General features: G+C 42.2%; 1 protein-coding gene across 5 annotated transcripts in view; it reads left to right on the forward strand.

The window, feature by feature from the left end:
- LOC144050774 (SH3 and multiple ankyrin repeat domains protein 2-like) overlaps positions 1 to 15,842 on the forward strand; it is a 280,805-nt gene that overhangs the window by 96,309 nt on the left and 168,654 nt on the right. For all 5 annotated transcript variants that reach the window (XM_077564353.1, XM_077564354.1, XM_077564355.1 and 2 more), the window contains exon 9: positions 4,680 to 4,757. In XM_077564353.1, coding sequence (XP_077420479.1) covers positions 4,680 to 4,757 — 78 coding nt within the window. The remainder of the gene's footprint in view (positions 1 to 4,679; positions 4,758 to 15,842) is intronic.

Raw genomic sequence — 15,842 nt, forward strand, 5'->3', positions numbered from 1 at the left:
TGTTGTGAATTTTTAATGTTAACATAAACATTTTTACAGTTAGACACGACAAATGCTTAAGAAATGAGGGATAATTCAGAACTTTTTTTTTTATTTTTAAGTTACAGTATAAGTAACTGTACTTTAAAATATTAGATGTTGATTACCATATGCCTTGTAATGAGAGAACAGCATTTCTGGTGTTGCATGCAATCTCGAATCACCTTGTGGTCTATTTTATTATCACACCATCCGTTGCACCTCTCATGCTGAGTCTCATTTCAGTGCTAATGTTACTACAGCTGAGCAGAGATTGTACAAATGGATTCAATGATATTATCAAGCAGCGGTTGCCATAACAGGTTTGTGTGTGTTTAACGAGTACATTCATTGGTTTTGTAAGCTTTTTTTCTGGTTCCAGTTCTTCCAGAAGTTAGTGAACAGACAATTGTTACTAAACAAGTTTTTGATGAAAAAAAATTCAATCAGGTGCAGTCTTTGAGTAATGTCAGTACACATGCAAAAAATTTTGAACCATTAGGTCACAGTTAAGCTGGTGTTTAATACTGGATCAAATAACTGCTCCCCCCCCACATTTTTTTTATAAGGAACAAAGTGTTCCCTTTCAAAACAAAAAAAATCAAAACAATTAAGGGAACAACAATTAAAATTAAAAATAATGAGAGAACACATTTTCTGCCTCGGTATGTCCCTCCTTATCTCTCTCTCTCTCTCTCTCCCCCTCTCTCCCCCCTCTCCACCCTCTCTCTCTCTCTCTTTCTTTCTTTCTTTCTCTCTGTTTCTCTTTCTCTTTTTCTCTCTCTATTTCTCTTTCTCTCCCCCACACACTCATAAATGACTTGGGTAATTGTACCATGTAAAGTAAAAATAAATGTCTTAAATTTGGCATGCCACAGAAGAGTGTATAACAACCCTGCCAAATTTGAGTGATTCAAACATTTTGGCAAGTGAAAGGCCTAAAAAAATAAAATGAAACAAAATAATAAAACAAATATACATTGTCTATTACTGTGTGGGCATACTTGCTGAATGCTCCGAAACCACACCCCACTTAGCCATCAACTGACAATAAAAAAGCAGATTAACCATCCATCCATTTACTACCGCTTATCCGTAGTCGGGTTGTGGGGGCAGCAGCTTTAGGAGGGAAACCCAGACTTCTCTCTCCCCAGCCACTTCAACCAGCTCCTCCGGCAGGATCCCGAGGCGTTCCAAGGCCAGCCAAGAGACTTAGTCTCTCCAGCGTATCCTGGGTCGTCCCTGGGGTCTCCCGCCAGTGGGACATGCCCGGAACACCTCTCCAGGGAGGCATCCAAACGAGATGCCCGAGTCCAACCGAATCCAACCACTTCACACTCAGCTGCAAACCGCTCCAGTGAGAGTTGGAAATCATGGCTTGAAGAAGCCAAGAGCACCACATAATTTGCAAAAAGCAGAGCTGCAATGCTGAGGCCACCAAACCAGAACCCCTCAACGCTTCGGCTGCGCCTAAAAATTCTGTCCATAAAAGTTATGAACAGAATCCGTGACAAAGGGCAGCCTTGGTGGAGTTCAACCCTCACTGAGAACGAATCTGACTTACTGCCGGCAATGCGGACCAAACTCGTACAGGGACCGAACAGCCCGTATCAGGAAGCTCGGTATCCCGTACTCCTGAAGCACACCCCACAGAACTCCCCGAGGGACACGGTTGAACGCCTTCTCCAAATCCACAAAACACATGTAGACTGGTTGGGCTAACTCCCATGCATCCTCAAGAAGCCTGCTGAGGGTGTAGAGCTGGTCCACTGTTCCACGGCCGGGACGAAAACCACACTGCTCCTCCTAAATCTGAGATTCGACTTCCCGATGGACCCTCCTCTCCAGCACCACTGAATAGACCTCACCAGGGAAGCTGAGGAGTTTGATCCCTCTATAGTTGGAGCACACACTCTGGTCCCCCTTCTTAAAAAGGGGGACCACCACCCCGGTCAGCCAATCCAGAGGCACTGTCCCCGATGTCCACGCGATGATGTAAAGTTGTGCCAACCACGACAGCCCCACAACATCCAGAGCCTTTAGGAACTCCGGGCGGCTCTCATCCACCCCCGGGGCCTTGCCACAGAGGAGCTTTCCTACCACCTCAGTGGCTTCGACCCCAGAGATAGGAGAGCCCACCTCAGACTCCCCAGACCCTGCTTCCTCAAAGAAAGGTGTGTCGGTGGAATTGAGGCGCACTGTAACAAATTTCTGTAAAATCAGTAAAAAAATTGTGTTTTCTTGTTATTACATTTTACAGTATTTAACTGCATACAGCAAGGCATTGTGGGTAAAAAAAGTGCATTTGGGGTAAAATCAAAGTACAGTAATTTGCTGTATAATTAGCAGTAAACATAGGGATGTCCATATGTGGACTTGGCACCAGGAAACCCTAGGCCGCAGTTCAATGATCGACTTTGTTGTCGTGTCATCGGATTTGCGGCCACATGTTTTGGTCACTCAGGTGAAGAGAGGGGCGGAGCTGTCATCTGATCACCACCTGGTGGCGTGTTGGCTCTGATGGCGGGGGAAGATGCCGGGCAGACCGGGCAGACCTAAACGTACTGTGAGGGTCTGTGAGGGTTTTCTGGTAACGTCTGGCGGAATCCCCTGTCAGAAAGACAACTCACACCTCCAGCAGAACTTCTCTCTTGTCCGGAGGGAGTCGGGGGACATTGAGTCTTTATGGACAATCCATGACGAGCACAAAAGTCCAATAAGAGAACACCACTCGGGTTCAGATCGGGAGGCCGTTCTTCCAGCACACCCTCGAAGGACTCCAAAAAGGGTGGGTACTCCGAAATGCTGTTTGGTGCATATGCACAAACCACAGTCAGGACCCATCCCCCCACCCGAAGGCGGAGGCAGGCTACCCTCTCGTCTACCGGGGTGACCCCCAATGTACAGGCGCCAAGCCTGCTCTGTGCCTCTTACCGTGGGCAACTCCAGAGTGGAAGAGAGTCCAGCCCCTCTTGAGAGGATTGGTACCAGAGCCCAAGCCGTGTGTGGAGGAGGGTCCGACTAGATATAGTCGGAATTTCTCTGCCTTACACACCAGCTCGGTCTCATTCCCCGCCAGAGAGGTGACATTCCATGTCCCAAGAACTAGCTTCTGTAGCCGGGGATCAGACCGCCATGTTCCGGCCTTTGGCCGCCACCCAGCTCGCAACGTACCCGACCCCTTTGGCCCCTCCTACAGGTGGTGAGCCCATAGGAAGGGGGACCCACGTTGCCTTTTTGGGCTATGCCCGGCCGGGCCCCATGGGTGAAGGCCCGGTCACCAGACGCTCGCCTTCGAGCCCCGCCTCCAGGCCTGACTCTAGAGGTGGGACCCGGTGACCCGCAAGGGAAACCAAGATCCAATATCTGTACTCATCATAAGGGGTCTGTTTGAGCCATGATTTGTCTGGTCCCTCACATAGGACCTGTTTGCCATGGGTGACCCTGCCAGGGGCATAAAGCCCCAGACAACATAGCTCCGAGGAACATTGGGACACGCAAACCCCTCTACCACGATAAGGTGATGACTCACGGAGGGGCCAGATTAATGTTTGTAAAAAATGTCTAGCAATTTTGTTATGCCTACACACATCCTTACATATTCCAGACCCCTGAGCCACAATACAATTCTGAGCTGTAAAACAATCATCTACCCAAGAACCAACCTCATTCCTGTCAGTCTGCAGCAAAATGGTAATTTCAAGTTTGCAATATTAGTCTAACGGTAGTCACTTAAAAGTGGGCTATCAATAAACAAATCAAAAATATTTTGTCATTTAACAAAACATTTTTGTCATGTACTTCAATGTGTTATAGATTTGAAGGGCTCCGAGGTCTGCAGAATCAGGTCAAGTAGTGAAGCCCAGAGTTGAAACTAAATACGGCGAAGCAGCATTTAACTGTTATGCTGCACACAACTCAAATAAGATGACAACAAAGTTGGCCCCATTTTGGATTTTTTTTAAACTTAATTGTTGGTGTTTATCTATTGGACAATTTCATTGTTGTTTCTCCTTACAGCATGATTCTTGTGTTTTGTTAGCAAAAATATACCGAAGATGTCCCACATTTCTGTCTGAAGTCATATAACACTGTGATATCAAATGTGTGAGTATTTAGATGTTGAATCTGTGATACTATTTATTGCTAACAGCATTGCTATGTATCAATATCTGCATAGGAGTCAGTATGAGCCATTTTCTAAACCTCAATAGCTTGTTATGGATCTAAAAAAAAAAGTATTTGTACGTGTGCTTGCACAGTCCATGCGTGGTTGAGCACTTTGTGGGCGATTTGTGTAGCAGATTCAAGCCCCTCAGCAGTCTCCATCTCTCTGTTCTTCTCCCTCGCTCTTCTCTCTCGATTTCTCTCGTCCTCCCTCTCTATATCTTTGGAGTGGAGGAACAGATACACACTTAACAGCCAGCGAGGCTGCATTCCTGACATAGGTGGTAGATGTTCTGTTGTCTCTTGTGCAAGGAATGGGATGATATTAAACACTTCCTGCTGTACTGACTTATTTTGCTTTGGACAATTCTTCTTATGTCACTGAAAGACAAGCAACCTTTTTCCTGACCAAAGTAGGAGAGTTGAAGAGCCTCGATAATGTTTTAGATCCCTCTCTTCTTTTTTTTTTTTTATATGTGTTTTTTCTTCTCCAGGATAACTGTGCCAAGGTGCTGCTTGTTCGTGGAGCTGATAAAGAAGTGAGAAACTACAACAGCCAGAGTCCTTTTCAGGTAGAGTTTAAAAAAAAAGAAGAAAAAAAGTATTCTTTCATTGCATGATGTTAATCATTAAAACTGGCTTGAGTTCAGCTTTCAGCACATATGGAAAGCATTTATTGTACATTTCACAATTGTTTCCATGGTAACAATATGGCCACGGTTAGGTTCAACAAGGACTACAAATGTCTTTCCGCAAAAGACTGGATTAGGTTTGTTGCATATGCGTTTCATTTGTGAGTCTTTGTCGTTGAGATCATTTATCGGCCAATTTTATGAAGAAAAACAAGCATATCGCTTACCTTGTGAAAAATACTTAGGTAATTTTTTGTCTTTTTTAATTAAAAAAAAAAATTACATTTATGGGATGAAATGCAGACATCAAAAACGTTTAAAAAAATTGACCTAAGTGTTTTTCACAGGACAGCGACGATATACAGTGTTCCCTCACTTTTTGCGGGTGTTATGTTCCACGGCCATCCGCTGTGAATTTTCAGGAAGTAGAGGACGTTTAAAACACACACACATCTATACACATATCTATCTATCTATCTATCTATCTATCTATCTATCTATCTATCTATCTATCTATCTATCTATCTATATATATATATATATAAATATATATAAATATATATATATATAAATAAATATATATATATATATAAATATATATAAATATATATATATATAAATAAATATATATATATATATATACTGAGCTGTAAGCCACCTTCTAAACACTTGTTAACTTTGTAAACATAATAAGAAAAATAAAAGCATAAATAAAGAATACAGTAAATCCGGAGAGGGGTGGGCAAGAGGATGAGTGCAGGTTAATTATCTGATATCTGAGATCTGCGATAAAGCAAAGTACAACACAAGATAAACCCCGTAATAAATGAATTTTGGACCCACATACAAATCCGCTATATAGTGAATCCGTGACAAGTGAGCCGCGAAGTAGCGAGGGACCACTGTATTTTATTATCTTGAAGGCCTGAAGTTTTAGCTCCTGACCTGTATTCAGAACATGTGTGTATTTTTACTGACTTTTTCTTAAATAATTGCATTTTTTATTTCATAATGATATGCCATGAAAATGAAGCCTGCCTGAGAATCACAAGATGTAGATAAAGCTAATATTTAACAAAGTGCATATTAGGGGTCCACACTAAACGAAAGAACGAAAGACATTTAAAAACACCTACTATTACAAGAAAAGGGTAGTAAAGACTAAAAACTTAATTATTACTACAAAAAAAGTATTATTCAAAACACTTTAGCAAGTACACATATATCTGTGGAGCAGCATCTTCATATTTTTGTTTACCGGGTGTTTCACAAATAATGAAATACTATATTTAGTAGGGATGTAACAATAATGGTAATATTGTGATATTAAAACTGACACAATATATCATCGTCGTCATTTCACAATATTAAAAGCAGAACATCTGTTAAAAAGGTTGGGTTGATTGCCATTTGTGCAGTTCTAGCACTCTCTAGTGGCTAGTTTTTTAGTGCAGATACATTTTCACAAGGCATGTTTAGGCCCTTCTATGTTTAAAATCCACGCTAATGGTCAAATGAAGGGGAACATAATATGCTTGTGAACAGAGTCAATATGTATAGGAACTTAATGTGTGCATGCATTAGCAGCAATAATGCTGTAATGTACAAAGGCACAATATTATGTGTGGTTTTTTTTTAGTATGATTTTTTACAATATTGTGACCTTTCTTTTTTGTATCGCCAACTCCCCACAATATTGTGATAATTATCGTATCGTGACTTTCTTATTGTCATAATATCATGTTGTGATGGTTGGATATTGTTACATCCCTAATATTTCGTAGTATTAAAGTAAAATTGATGAAAGTGTTTTGTGGTGTGAGCATGCGGATGAATGATTTTCAAACTTGTTGTAGAACATCTACCATCTGATGGGCTTTATGCCTTTCAGTCTGAAATTAATGCCCCTTCATGCAGGGGGAATGTCTGAATGGAAGATTTTCTTGGTTGATTTGCATCTGGAGTATTACCTGGCCGTCATTTTTCTGCTCAACTTTTTAATCAAATAGGGTGTGGCTGTCAATGCCCCTACTCAGATGGATGCCCGGGACCGATGATCTGAGATCTTTCATGTCACATAAAATAGCTTGTTAGTTCTTGTTGAGAACCATGAGATTGTCAACATTAGAAGTTTAGGGACCGCCAGTAAATACACATACACAGTTAAAGTAATGTAGAGATTAGATTATCTTGTGTCCTAATTTAACTAGCCCAGGTAAACTAATTTTATTCATATTTCATCATTGCGTAAAGTTGCTAGCAAGATGTAAGAATATATTTCTGAATGTTCCGTACTCCTGTTTTCATGCCAGTGTTGTACTAAGCAGAATAATCATGCCTGGATTAGTTCTGTTTTAGCGGAGATCTACATAGGCCTTAGCTGATATCCTGTTCTTCCTCTACAGGCTACAAAGTAGTTGCAACTGAATTGACAGCACCAATGCTGTTTGCAGTCAATAGTGCACTCCCCCCCTCCCCTCAATTTCTTCAAAGTATGCTACATTCTATCTTATACATTATACAGTACATGTGTACAACTGTAGTGGATAAATTGTGGTGACTCACTCCCATCTCAATCCCAGAGAAAAACTAAGAGTTTAGGTGGCATGGCTGACCTACGCCTGAGTTAAAATATAATCCTCTTTACTTAGTAAAACATCATCCTTCACGATTCTCAACAGCCACCCTTTTGAAGCACTTCATTTGCATAAGTGCTACATAAAGGGAGAGATAAGGTTGACATGCGTCATTTGAACCTTAACTTTTGCGATAACGGCTCATGTCTTTGAAAATGTAAACAATATACCTTTCTATTCACTCAGTACAGTGCGGACCGTCAACTAAATTTGACTTAAAAATTAATATATGTGTGAGATCGAGTCCGGGCTTTGGACTTCCTGGGTGGAGTTTTCATGTACTCCCCGTGTCTGTGTGGGTCTTCTCCGGGTATCCGGGTCTCCTCCCACATTCAAAAGATATGCATGTCAGGTTAATTGAGCGCTCTGAATTGTCCCTAGGTGTGATTGTGAGTGTGGATGGTTGTGTGCCCTGCTACTGGCTGGCGACCAGTTATGGGTGTACCCCAGCTACTGCCCAAGCCAGTTGGGATAAGCTCCATTACCCCCGCAACGCTTGTGAGGAATAAGCGGTTAGGAACATGGATATATTGTGAAGCCACACACAGTACTTTTTGTTCCACTTTAAGTCAGTCAACTCCAGGTGCAACATTATATCAACAACAGCTGCTATTAGGCTGTCAAACGGATCTTGGTAATGCACATTTTAGTACTATTAGTACAATGTAACTTATCTTATGTTATGGATCTTTTTATTTGGCTGATTTTGTGTATGATGTATGAATGTCCTTTTTGCTACCGGACACAATTAATTTTCCCTTTTGGGGAATATTAAAACTTTTTTTAATTTTTTTTATTTACCAATCTAATTTTAGATTCATTGTACCGGGCCTGTTAGCAGATGTAGTGTGATGGAATTGTTTTCCATCCTCTGATTAGTTGAGCTAAATAGTCTTAGATGTAACCGATTGGTTAAATTAAGTACGTTACTCTCACACTATGTGCACAATAGGTTTGGCACAGCAGTCATCTATCTATCTATCTATCTATCTATCTATCTATCTATCTATCTATCTATCTATCTATCTATCTATCTATCTATCTATCTATCTATCTATCTATCCATCCATCCATCCATCCATCCATCCATCCATCCATCCATCCATCCATCCATCATCTAGCCAATGTTCGGTAATTTAGCATCAGAATAACTATATACTATAACTATAAACTGCAACTGCTTCCCAGCCATTGGAATATTTTTCCAGGTAAGCAGTGCATCATCTTCTTTTTATTATTTTTAGATTACAGAAGAAAAAAAGAACAGGTTGACATGACAGCTACTAGTTCTCAGCGAAAAATCTGGATAAAATCAGCAAAGGCATCAAGAGGCACAAACAGAAGCTCTCCTACGGACAGTGACCTCAACACAATGACAAGCAGCCACTAGACATGCTGTGGACTCACTTGTTTTCAAGAGGAAAATATCGCTCTCTTGCACTTACTTATCTTTATCATGGTTGCACTCTCCACCTACACATGAAGCCAAAAGCTGATTCCAACAAATGTGTGCCTGTGTTCTAAGTGGCTGGCATTGGAGGATATTTTGAACATTACTGTGGTCATTGGAGAAAGCATAAGAAAAAAATGACACTTAGATGTAGCTATCTAGAAGGTTCTACAGAACTACTACAGATGTTAAAGTTAGCTGCCATTAATTCACAAGCATATATAATCGGCATGTTAAATATTTCAGATGTGATGTGAAAGTATGCATTTGCTGTGGAAGTTTGATTTGTGCATGGAAAATAATCATCTTTTAGACAAAGACAATTGCAGACAAAGTCACTACGTAGTTTGACTAGGAGGCATCCCAGGCAAGTCAGAAAGACTCAAACTAAGGCAGTTAATATAAAAAAAGCATTTTAAAATAAATATAAATATGATTAAATCAGTGGCCACCGTGACCCTACCTCAGATAAGTGGAAGAGGATAAAGGTGGACCAGACATTCATCCAACAGCGGGAGTTGTGGCAGAAAAAAATCATGGGTGCCTCACCATGACACGTGCCTGTTCAAATGCTTGAGTATTCAGTTGTTCCTGGCCAAGAAATACATCACAATGCTGGAGCAACCACCTTACTAACTGTACATGGCTCCAAGTGATTATTTTACTCTTTCCCAAGCTTAAGGGGGTCAACAAGGGGACCTGTTTTCGAGATGTGGAAGGCTGGAAGAGTGCATTAAACTCCAGGTGCATTACTTAAAAGGAAAACTTGTTTTTAACACCAGTGTTAGAACCTTTTTGACACACCTCATATGTGGTTAACACTAACAGCACTTGTGTGAGCTCATTATGTTTTAAATTTTACATTGTTTTAGTGAGCAGCAACTCAGTCAGCAAATATGGTGTGGCCCAGTGGTGGGCCACACAAGCAACTTGCACTTGGCCCAGATACCTCAATGAATTATGGTCATTTAGTGACCCACACATCTGGCATCCACTGGACCACATAAGACCCATATCTAAGCCATAGCTGGGCCAGACAACTAGTGCTGGACATCAGCCTTAATTCAGACTTAACTAAGCCACTTCATTCATGTGCCATACTGCCATATTTGACCCACATTAAAAAAAAAAAAGACTCAACAACAATTTCACATTTTCAGTTTTTCTTCCAGAAGAAGCAGAAACATAGGGTGACCTACAAGAGTGGAGGTAGGAGTACATAGGTAGACTACATCTTGTGTAGACGGTGTTATCTGAAGGAGATCCGCGACTGCAAGGTAGTGGTAGGTGAGAGTGTAGCCAGACAGCATAGGATGGTAGTGTGTAGGATGACTCTGGTGGTGAGGAAGCCAAAGACGGCAAAGGCAGAGCAGAGGACGAAATGGTGGAAGCTGAAAAAGGAAGGGTGGTGTATGATTTTCAGAAAGGAGTTGAGACAGGCTCTGGATGGTCAGGAGGTGCTTCCAAATGACTGGACAACTACAGCAAATGTGATCGAGGAGACAGGTAGGATAGTCCTTGGTGTGTCATCTGGAGGGAAAAGAGATAAGGAAAAGTGGATCCAGAGAAAGAGGTTAGCTAAGAAGTGGGACACTGAGAGGACTGGAAAAAGTAGACATGAGTACAGGGAAATACAGTGTAGGGTGAAAGTAGAAGTGGCAAAGGCCAAACAAGGGGCTTGCGATGACTTGTATGCTAGGTTGGATAGTAAGGAGGGAGAGACTGATCTATACAGGTTGGCAAGGCAAAGAGACAGAGATGGGAAGGATGTGCAACAGGTTAGGGTAATAAAGGATAGGGATGGAAGTGTGTTGACAGATGCCAGTAGTGTGATGGGAAGATGGAAAGAGTACTTTGAAGAGTTGATGAATGAGGAAAATTAGAGAGAACGAAGAGTAGAAGAGGTGACTGTTGTGGACCAGGAAGTAGCAAAGATTAGTAAGTATGAAGTGAGAAGGGCATTGAAGATGATGAAGTGTGGAAAGGCACTTGGTCCTGATAATATACTTGTGGAGGTATGGAAGTGTCTAGGAGATGTAGCAGTAGAATTTCTAACTGGGTTGTTCAACAGGATTTTAGGTAGTAAGAAGATGCCTGAGGAATGGAGTGTGCTGGTGCCCATTTTTAAGGACAGGGGAGACGTGCAGGGTTGTGGCAACTACAGAGGAATTAAGCTAATGAGCCACACAATGAAGCTATGGGAAAGAGTAGTTGAAGCTAGACTGAGGTCAGAGGTGAACATTTGTGAGCAGCAGTATGGTTTCATGCCAAAAAAAGAGTACCACAGATGCAGTATTTGCTTTGAAGATGTTGATAGAGAAGTAAAGAGAAGGTCAGAAGGAGCAGCATTGTGCCTTTGTAGATCTGGACAAAACTTATGACAGGGTGCCCAGAGAGGAACTGTGGTTTTGTATCAGGAAGTCTGGAGTAGCTGAGAAGTATGTTCAAGTGGTGCAGGACATGTATGAGGACTGTAAGACAGTGGTGAGGTGTGCTATAGGTGTGACGGAGGAGTTCAAAGTGGAGGTGGGACTACATCAGGAATCAGCGCTGAGCCATTTCTTGTTTGCTATGGTAATGGACAGGATGACATATGAGGTTAGACAGGAATCTCCATGGACTATGATGTTTGCAGATTGTGATCTGTAGTGAGAGCAGGGAACAAGTGGAGGATAAGCTAGAGGTGTGGAGGTTTGCCCTGGAAAGGAGAGGAATGAATGTTAGTCGTAGCAAGACAGAGTATCTGTGTGTGAATGGGAGGGACCCAAGTGGAAGAGTGAGGTTACAGGGAGAAGAGACTAAGAAGGTAGAGGAGTTTAAGTATTTAGAGTCAACAGTCCAGAGCAGTGGAGAGTGTGGAAAAGAAGTGCTGAAGCGTGTGCAGGCAGGCTGGAACAGGTGGAGAAAAGTGTCAGGTGTGATGTGTGATAGAAGAGTTTCAGCTAAAATGAAAGGGAAGGTTTATAAATCTGTGGTGAGACCAGCGATGTTATTTGGTCTGGAGACAGTGTCACTGAGGAAAAGACAGGAGGCAGAGCTGGGTGTGGCAGAGATGAAGATGCTGAGGTTCTCTTTGGGAGTGACTAGGATGGATAGAATCAGGAATGAGTACATCAGAGGGACAGCACATGTTAGAGGCTTTGGAGATCGAACACACAACGTCACGGAAGGGAAACAACCACCCCAGTTTAATTCTCTGTCACTAGTTTCAACATTTGGGTGTGGTGGAAGGTAGTGTGCCTTGATTCATATTAGTTTATAGGTGTTTGTTCACCTGACTGTTTCCTTACCAAGGATTGTACACCAATGTCTGTGTCAAACAGACTAGACCAACATGTATATGAAGCCATAAAATGTTAATGTAAAACAGGAAAATAAAATACTTACCCTTGAATCGCTACCAAAAAAATGGCAAAAGCTGATCACCGTCATTTTACATTTTACATTGTCAGGTGGGTGAACAAACACCCACAAAGTATTATAAGAATCCGAAGAGCTGAGGCAAACTACCTTACACCACATCCAAATATTGAAACTAGTGGCAGAGAACTTAACTCGGGCGGCATGGCTCAATGACAGAGTGGTTGTCTACCATCCCTGAGGTTTTGGGTTCGATCCTCACCTTTGGTGACCATGTTGAAGTGTCCGAGTGGACCCTATCGAAGATTAAACACCTTTTAATAATACTGAAATTGTTGAGTCTTTTTTTATGTGGGTCAAATATGGCACATGAATGAAGTGGCTTAGTTAAGTTTGAATTAAGGGTGATATCCGGCACCAGTTTTCTGGCCCAGCGTAAGGCCACAGTAGGGCCAGCTATGGCTTAGATATGGGCCATATGTGGCCCACATTGTGGATGCCGGATGTGGGCCACTAAAGGACCGTAATTCATTGAGGTATCTGGGCCAAGTGCAAGTTGCTTGTGTGACCCACCACTGGGCCACACCATATTTACCAACTAGGAAAGCAGCTTCTGTATAATAGCCTGAATAGTAATGATAACAAGCAAAAGCATACAAGGGGCACTCTCAGATTGTCTGGTTCACACGGCAGGAGAATTGGCCCGATTTTAGCCGGGAATTTCCCCTCCTGACAATCGTAAGGATGCGCCGACATCCAAACAATAATCTTAACAGATAATCATGCCATGTGTGTTGCCACCACACACGGCTCATACCGATATCGGCCCTTGGAAGGACCTCCTGTCATGACAGACTTGAGTGGTTGAGGGATGGCGGACCCAAATGCAGGCAAGTAAGAGAGTGAGACAGGAATTAAGTGCAATATAATAGGTGAACAAACAACCATGACTGGATTGGCATGGACAGGATGTAACTGGACTGGGCCTGACATAGCGTAGTTCGACTGGACAGGTTGTCGTGACTGGACAGGACGTGACAGGACATGACAGGACAGGACTGGACATGGCGTGACTAGACTGGTCATTGTGACTGGACAGGACATGACTAGGCTGGTCGTCGTGACTGGACAGGATGTGACTAGACTAAAGCGAGTGTGACTGGACAAGACGTGACCAGACTGGAACGAGCGTGACGTGACAGGACCTGACTTGCCTTGACTTGACTTGACTAGCTGTAGAATGGCTATGACTTGGCTGCGGCTATGAAGATGGCTTGGCTGTGACGGACATTTGGCTGTGACGGAAACTTGGCTGTGACGATGACTTTGCTGTGACAAAAGTTTGGCTGTGACAAAGGCTTGACTGTGACAAAGACTTGACTGTGACAAAAGCTTGACTGTGATGAAGACTTAGCTGTGACGGAGATTTTGCTGTAACAGAAACTTGGCTGTGACGGAGACTTGGCTGTGACAAAGACTTGGCTGTGACAAAGACTTAGCTTTGACAAAGACGAGACACGCAAACTTCCACACATTACGTCGACAATGCACCCACACCGACTGGACAAACACAACAGACTAAATACACTAACAATAATGAGACACACCTGGGGAAGGGAAGACACATGCAAGTGGACGTGGTTAGACAACGAGACAAGGGAAGAAACCAGGAACACATGACAAAAACACCAACCACAGACAAAAACAACAAGAACACCCATAACAAACAAAAACCCAACCCCATAGAACCTAAACGTGACACCTCCGACTCGAAATCGGGGATCTTCAGCATGTTGGTATTGTTTTGGCCTGACTTTGCTCCGTGTGCGCAGTGCCCCTAGGACAAACCACCGCACAGCCAATCAGAAAGTGAGCAGGCAAGGAAGACGATGGGGAATCCAAAATCAAAACAGTCATGACGCAGCAGAAAGTCAGTGCTTGCCCTATTACACTCTTTTTTTTTTTTATCCACACACACATACTACACAAACAAACGTGGTCTACAGGGAAGCAAACCCGCGCCACCAGCACCAAGGGCAAGCGATGCCTCGCCACGCAGAGCCCATTTACACTCCTTTAAACAAAGCCTTTTCTTTTTATGCCGCTTTTGCGGCTGAAAACAAACCAGGAAGTATCGCAATTGGTCCTGCATGTTTGTTGACTCAGACGTTAGGTTTAATCTCGGGAGATTTTGCGAGACTTCCTGTCACATTCATAAATGAACTCAGTTCATGTGTGATGTGTTGATTGTGCCATGTGGCTGCACACCACTTACGGTACAAAACTGTTACTCCTGTGATTTTTTTTCTTCACGTGTGGCGTCTCACAGTTTATAAGTCATCCGACAATTTTAAAATCTTGCCTTGTGAACCAGGCTTAACCAAACGGCACATGCTAGCAATGCTCTTGACTTTCCAAATGGTTGGAATGTAGCAGAACACGCTTGGAGTACATTTCCGAACGCACCTAAAGGAATCAAACAGTGCTCTACTCCAAATATGTCCAAATATTTGTAGCTGGCAAAATTTTATGTAATTACATTTTCAGAGGAGGATTCCAAAATATTATATGTCAATAATGCTTTTTGTATTTCAAGCTTGTCTACAATCACACTCATTTGAAATGTGTTATGATTGAAAATATTGCATTATTATTATTATTATTATTATTGCAATATTGCAATTAATACATTATATGACTATATATTTCCATGGGCAGAATACTGTTAAGGACACGCTTCTCGTTAATGGCAGCTCTTTATTTGTATAATCATCAGGTCTAATCAGGCACGCTGCACATTTGACTATTGCTCGCAACATCATTAGTAGCCACATTATTAACCCGGGAGCTCAGGCACAGCTGAATGAGGCACGTGTTTACATTGTGCTGATGTTTGTGCTACTAATTAGATCACTGTGTGGGTGTGAGACTATATTGTTTGATAATGTGTCAGACTCAGTGCAGTGTCTATGGGCTTCTATATGTGTGTGTTTGTGTGTATATCACAGCCCAGTTCTTTATTATCAACCAAATAAAAAATTAAACAAAATGTAGCTGTCAAATGTCCATTTCTCTTTCATAAAGGGCATTTAAGGTCGTAAAACACTATGCTTCTTCTTTGCTGTCTTTGATATGTCATCTTTTCTATCTACCCTCTATGCTCTTCTAAGCTTTTCATTCAATAATGGACCTCATTTAATGTACCATTCTGTTTATTAGATTCTCCAAGTTATTTATATCTTCTCGTTACCAACTTTTCACTTTTCTTATCGTTTTCTTTCTTCCATAATAACCCACAAAAGAGACAGACACATCTGCTCATAGAGGAAAATTGCTAAATTCAAGACTTCTGTGTCTATCATAACAGAAACATGGCTGAATTTGCAGGTCCCCGACAAGGCTGTACAGCTAGCAGGCCAAACAGACTGCAAGGCGTATTCCACAATGTAATCTTTCATTTTCAACTGTGAGCAACATTCGGGCATCAACAGCGTAAACGTCCTGCAGAGGCCTTCAAAGTCAAAGCTAGCTGTTCTCCCTCCTATGCCGTAATGGCTTAGGAGAAATTTAGATTGTACT

The sequence above is a fragment of the Vanacampus margaritifer genome, chromosome 4 (assembly GCF_051991255.1).
Source record: "Vanacampus margaritifer isolate UIUO_Vmar chromosome 4, RoL_Vmar_1.0, whole genome shotgun sequence".
In the NCBI taxonomy this organism is placed as follows: Eukaryota; Metazoa; Chordata; class Actinopteri; order Syngnathiformes; family Syngnathidae; genus Vanacampus; species Vanacampus margaritifer.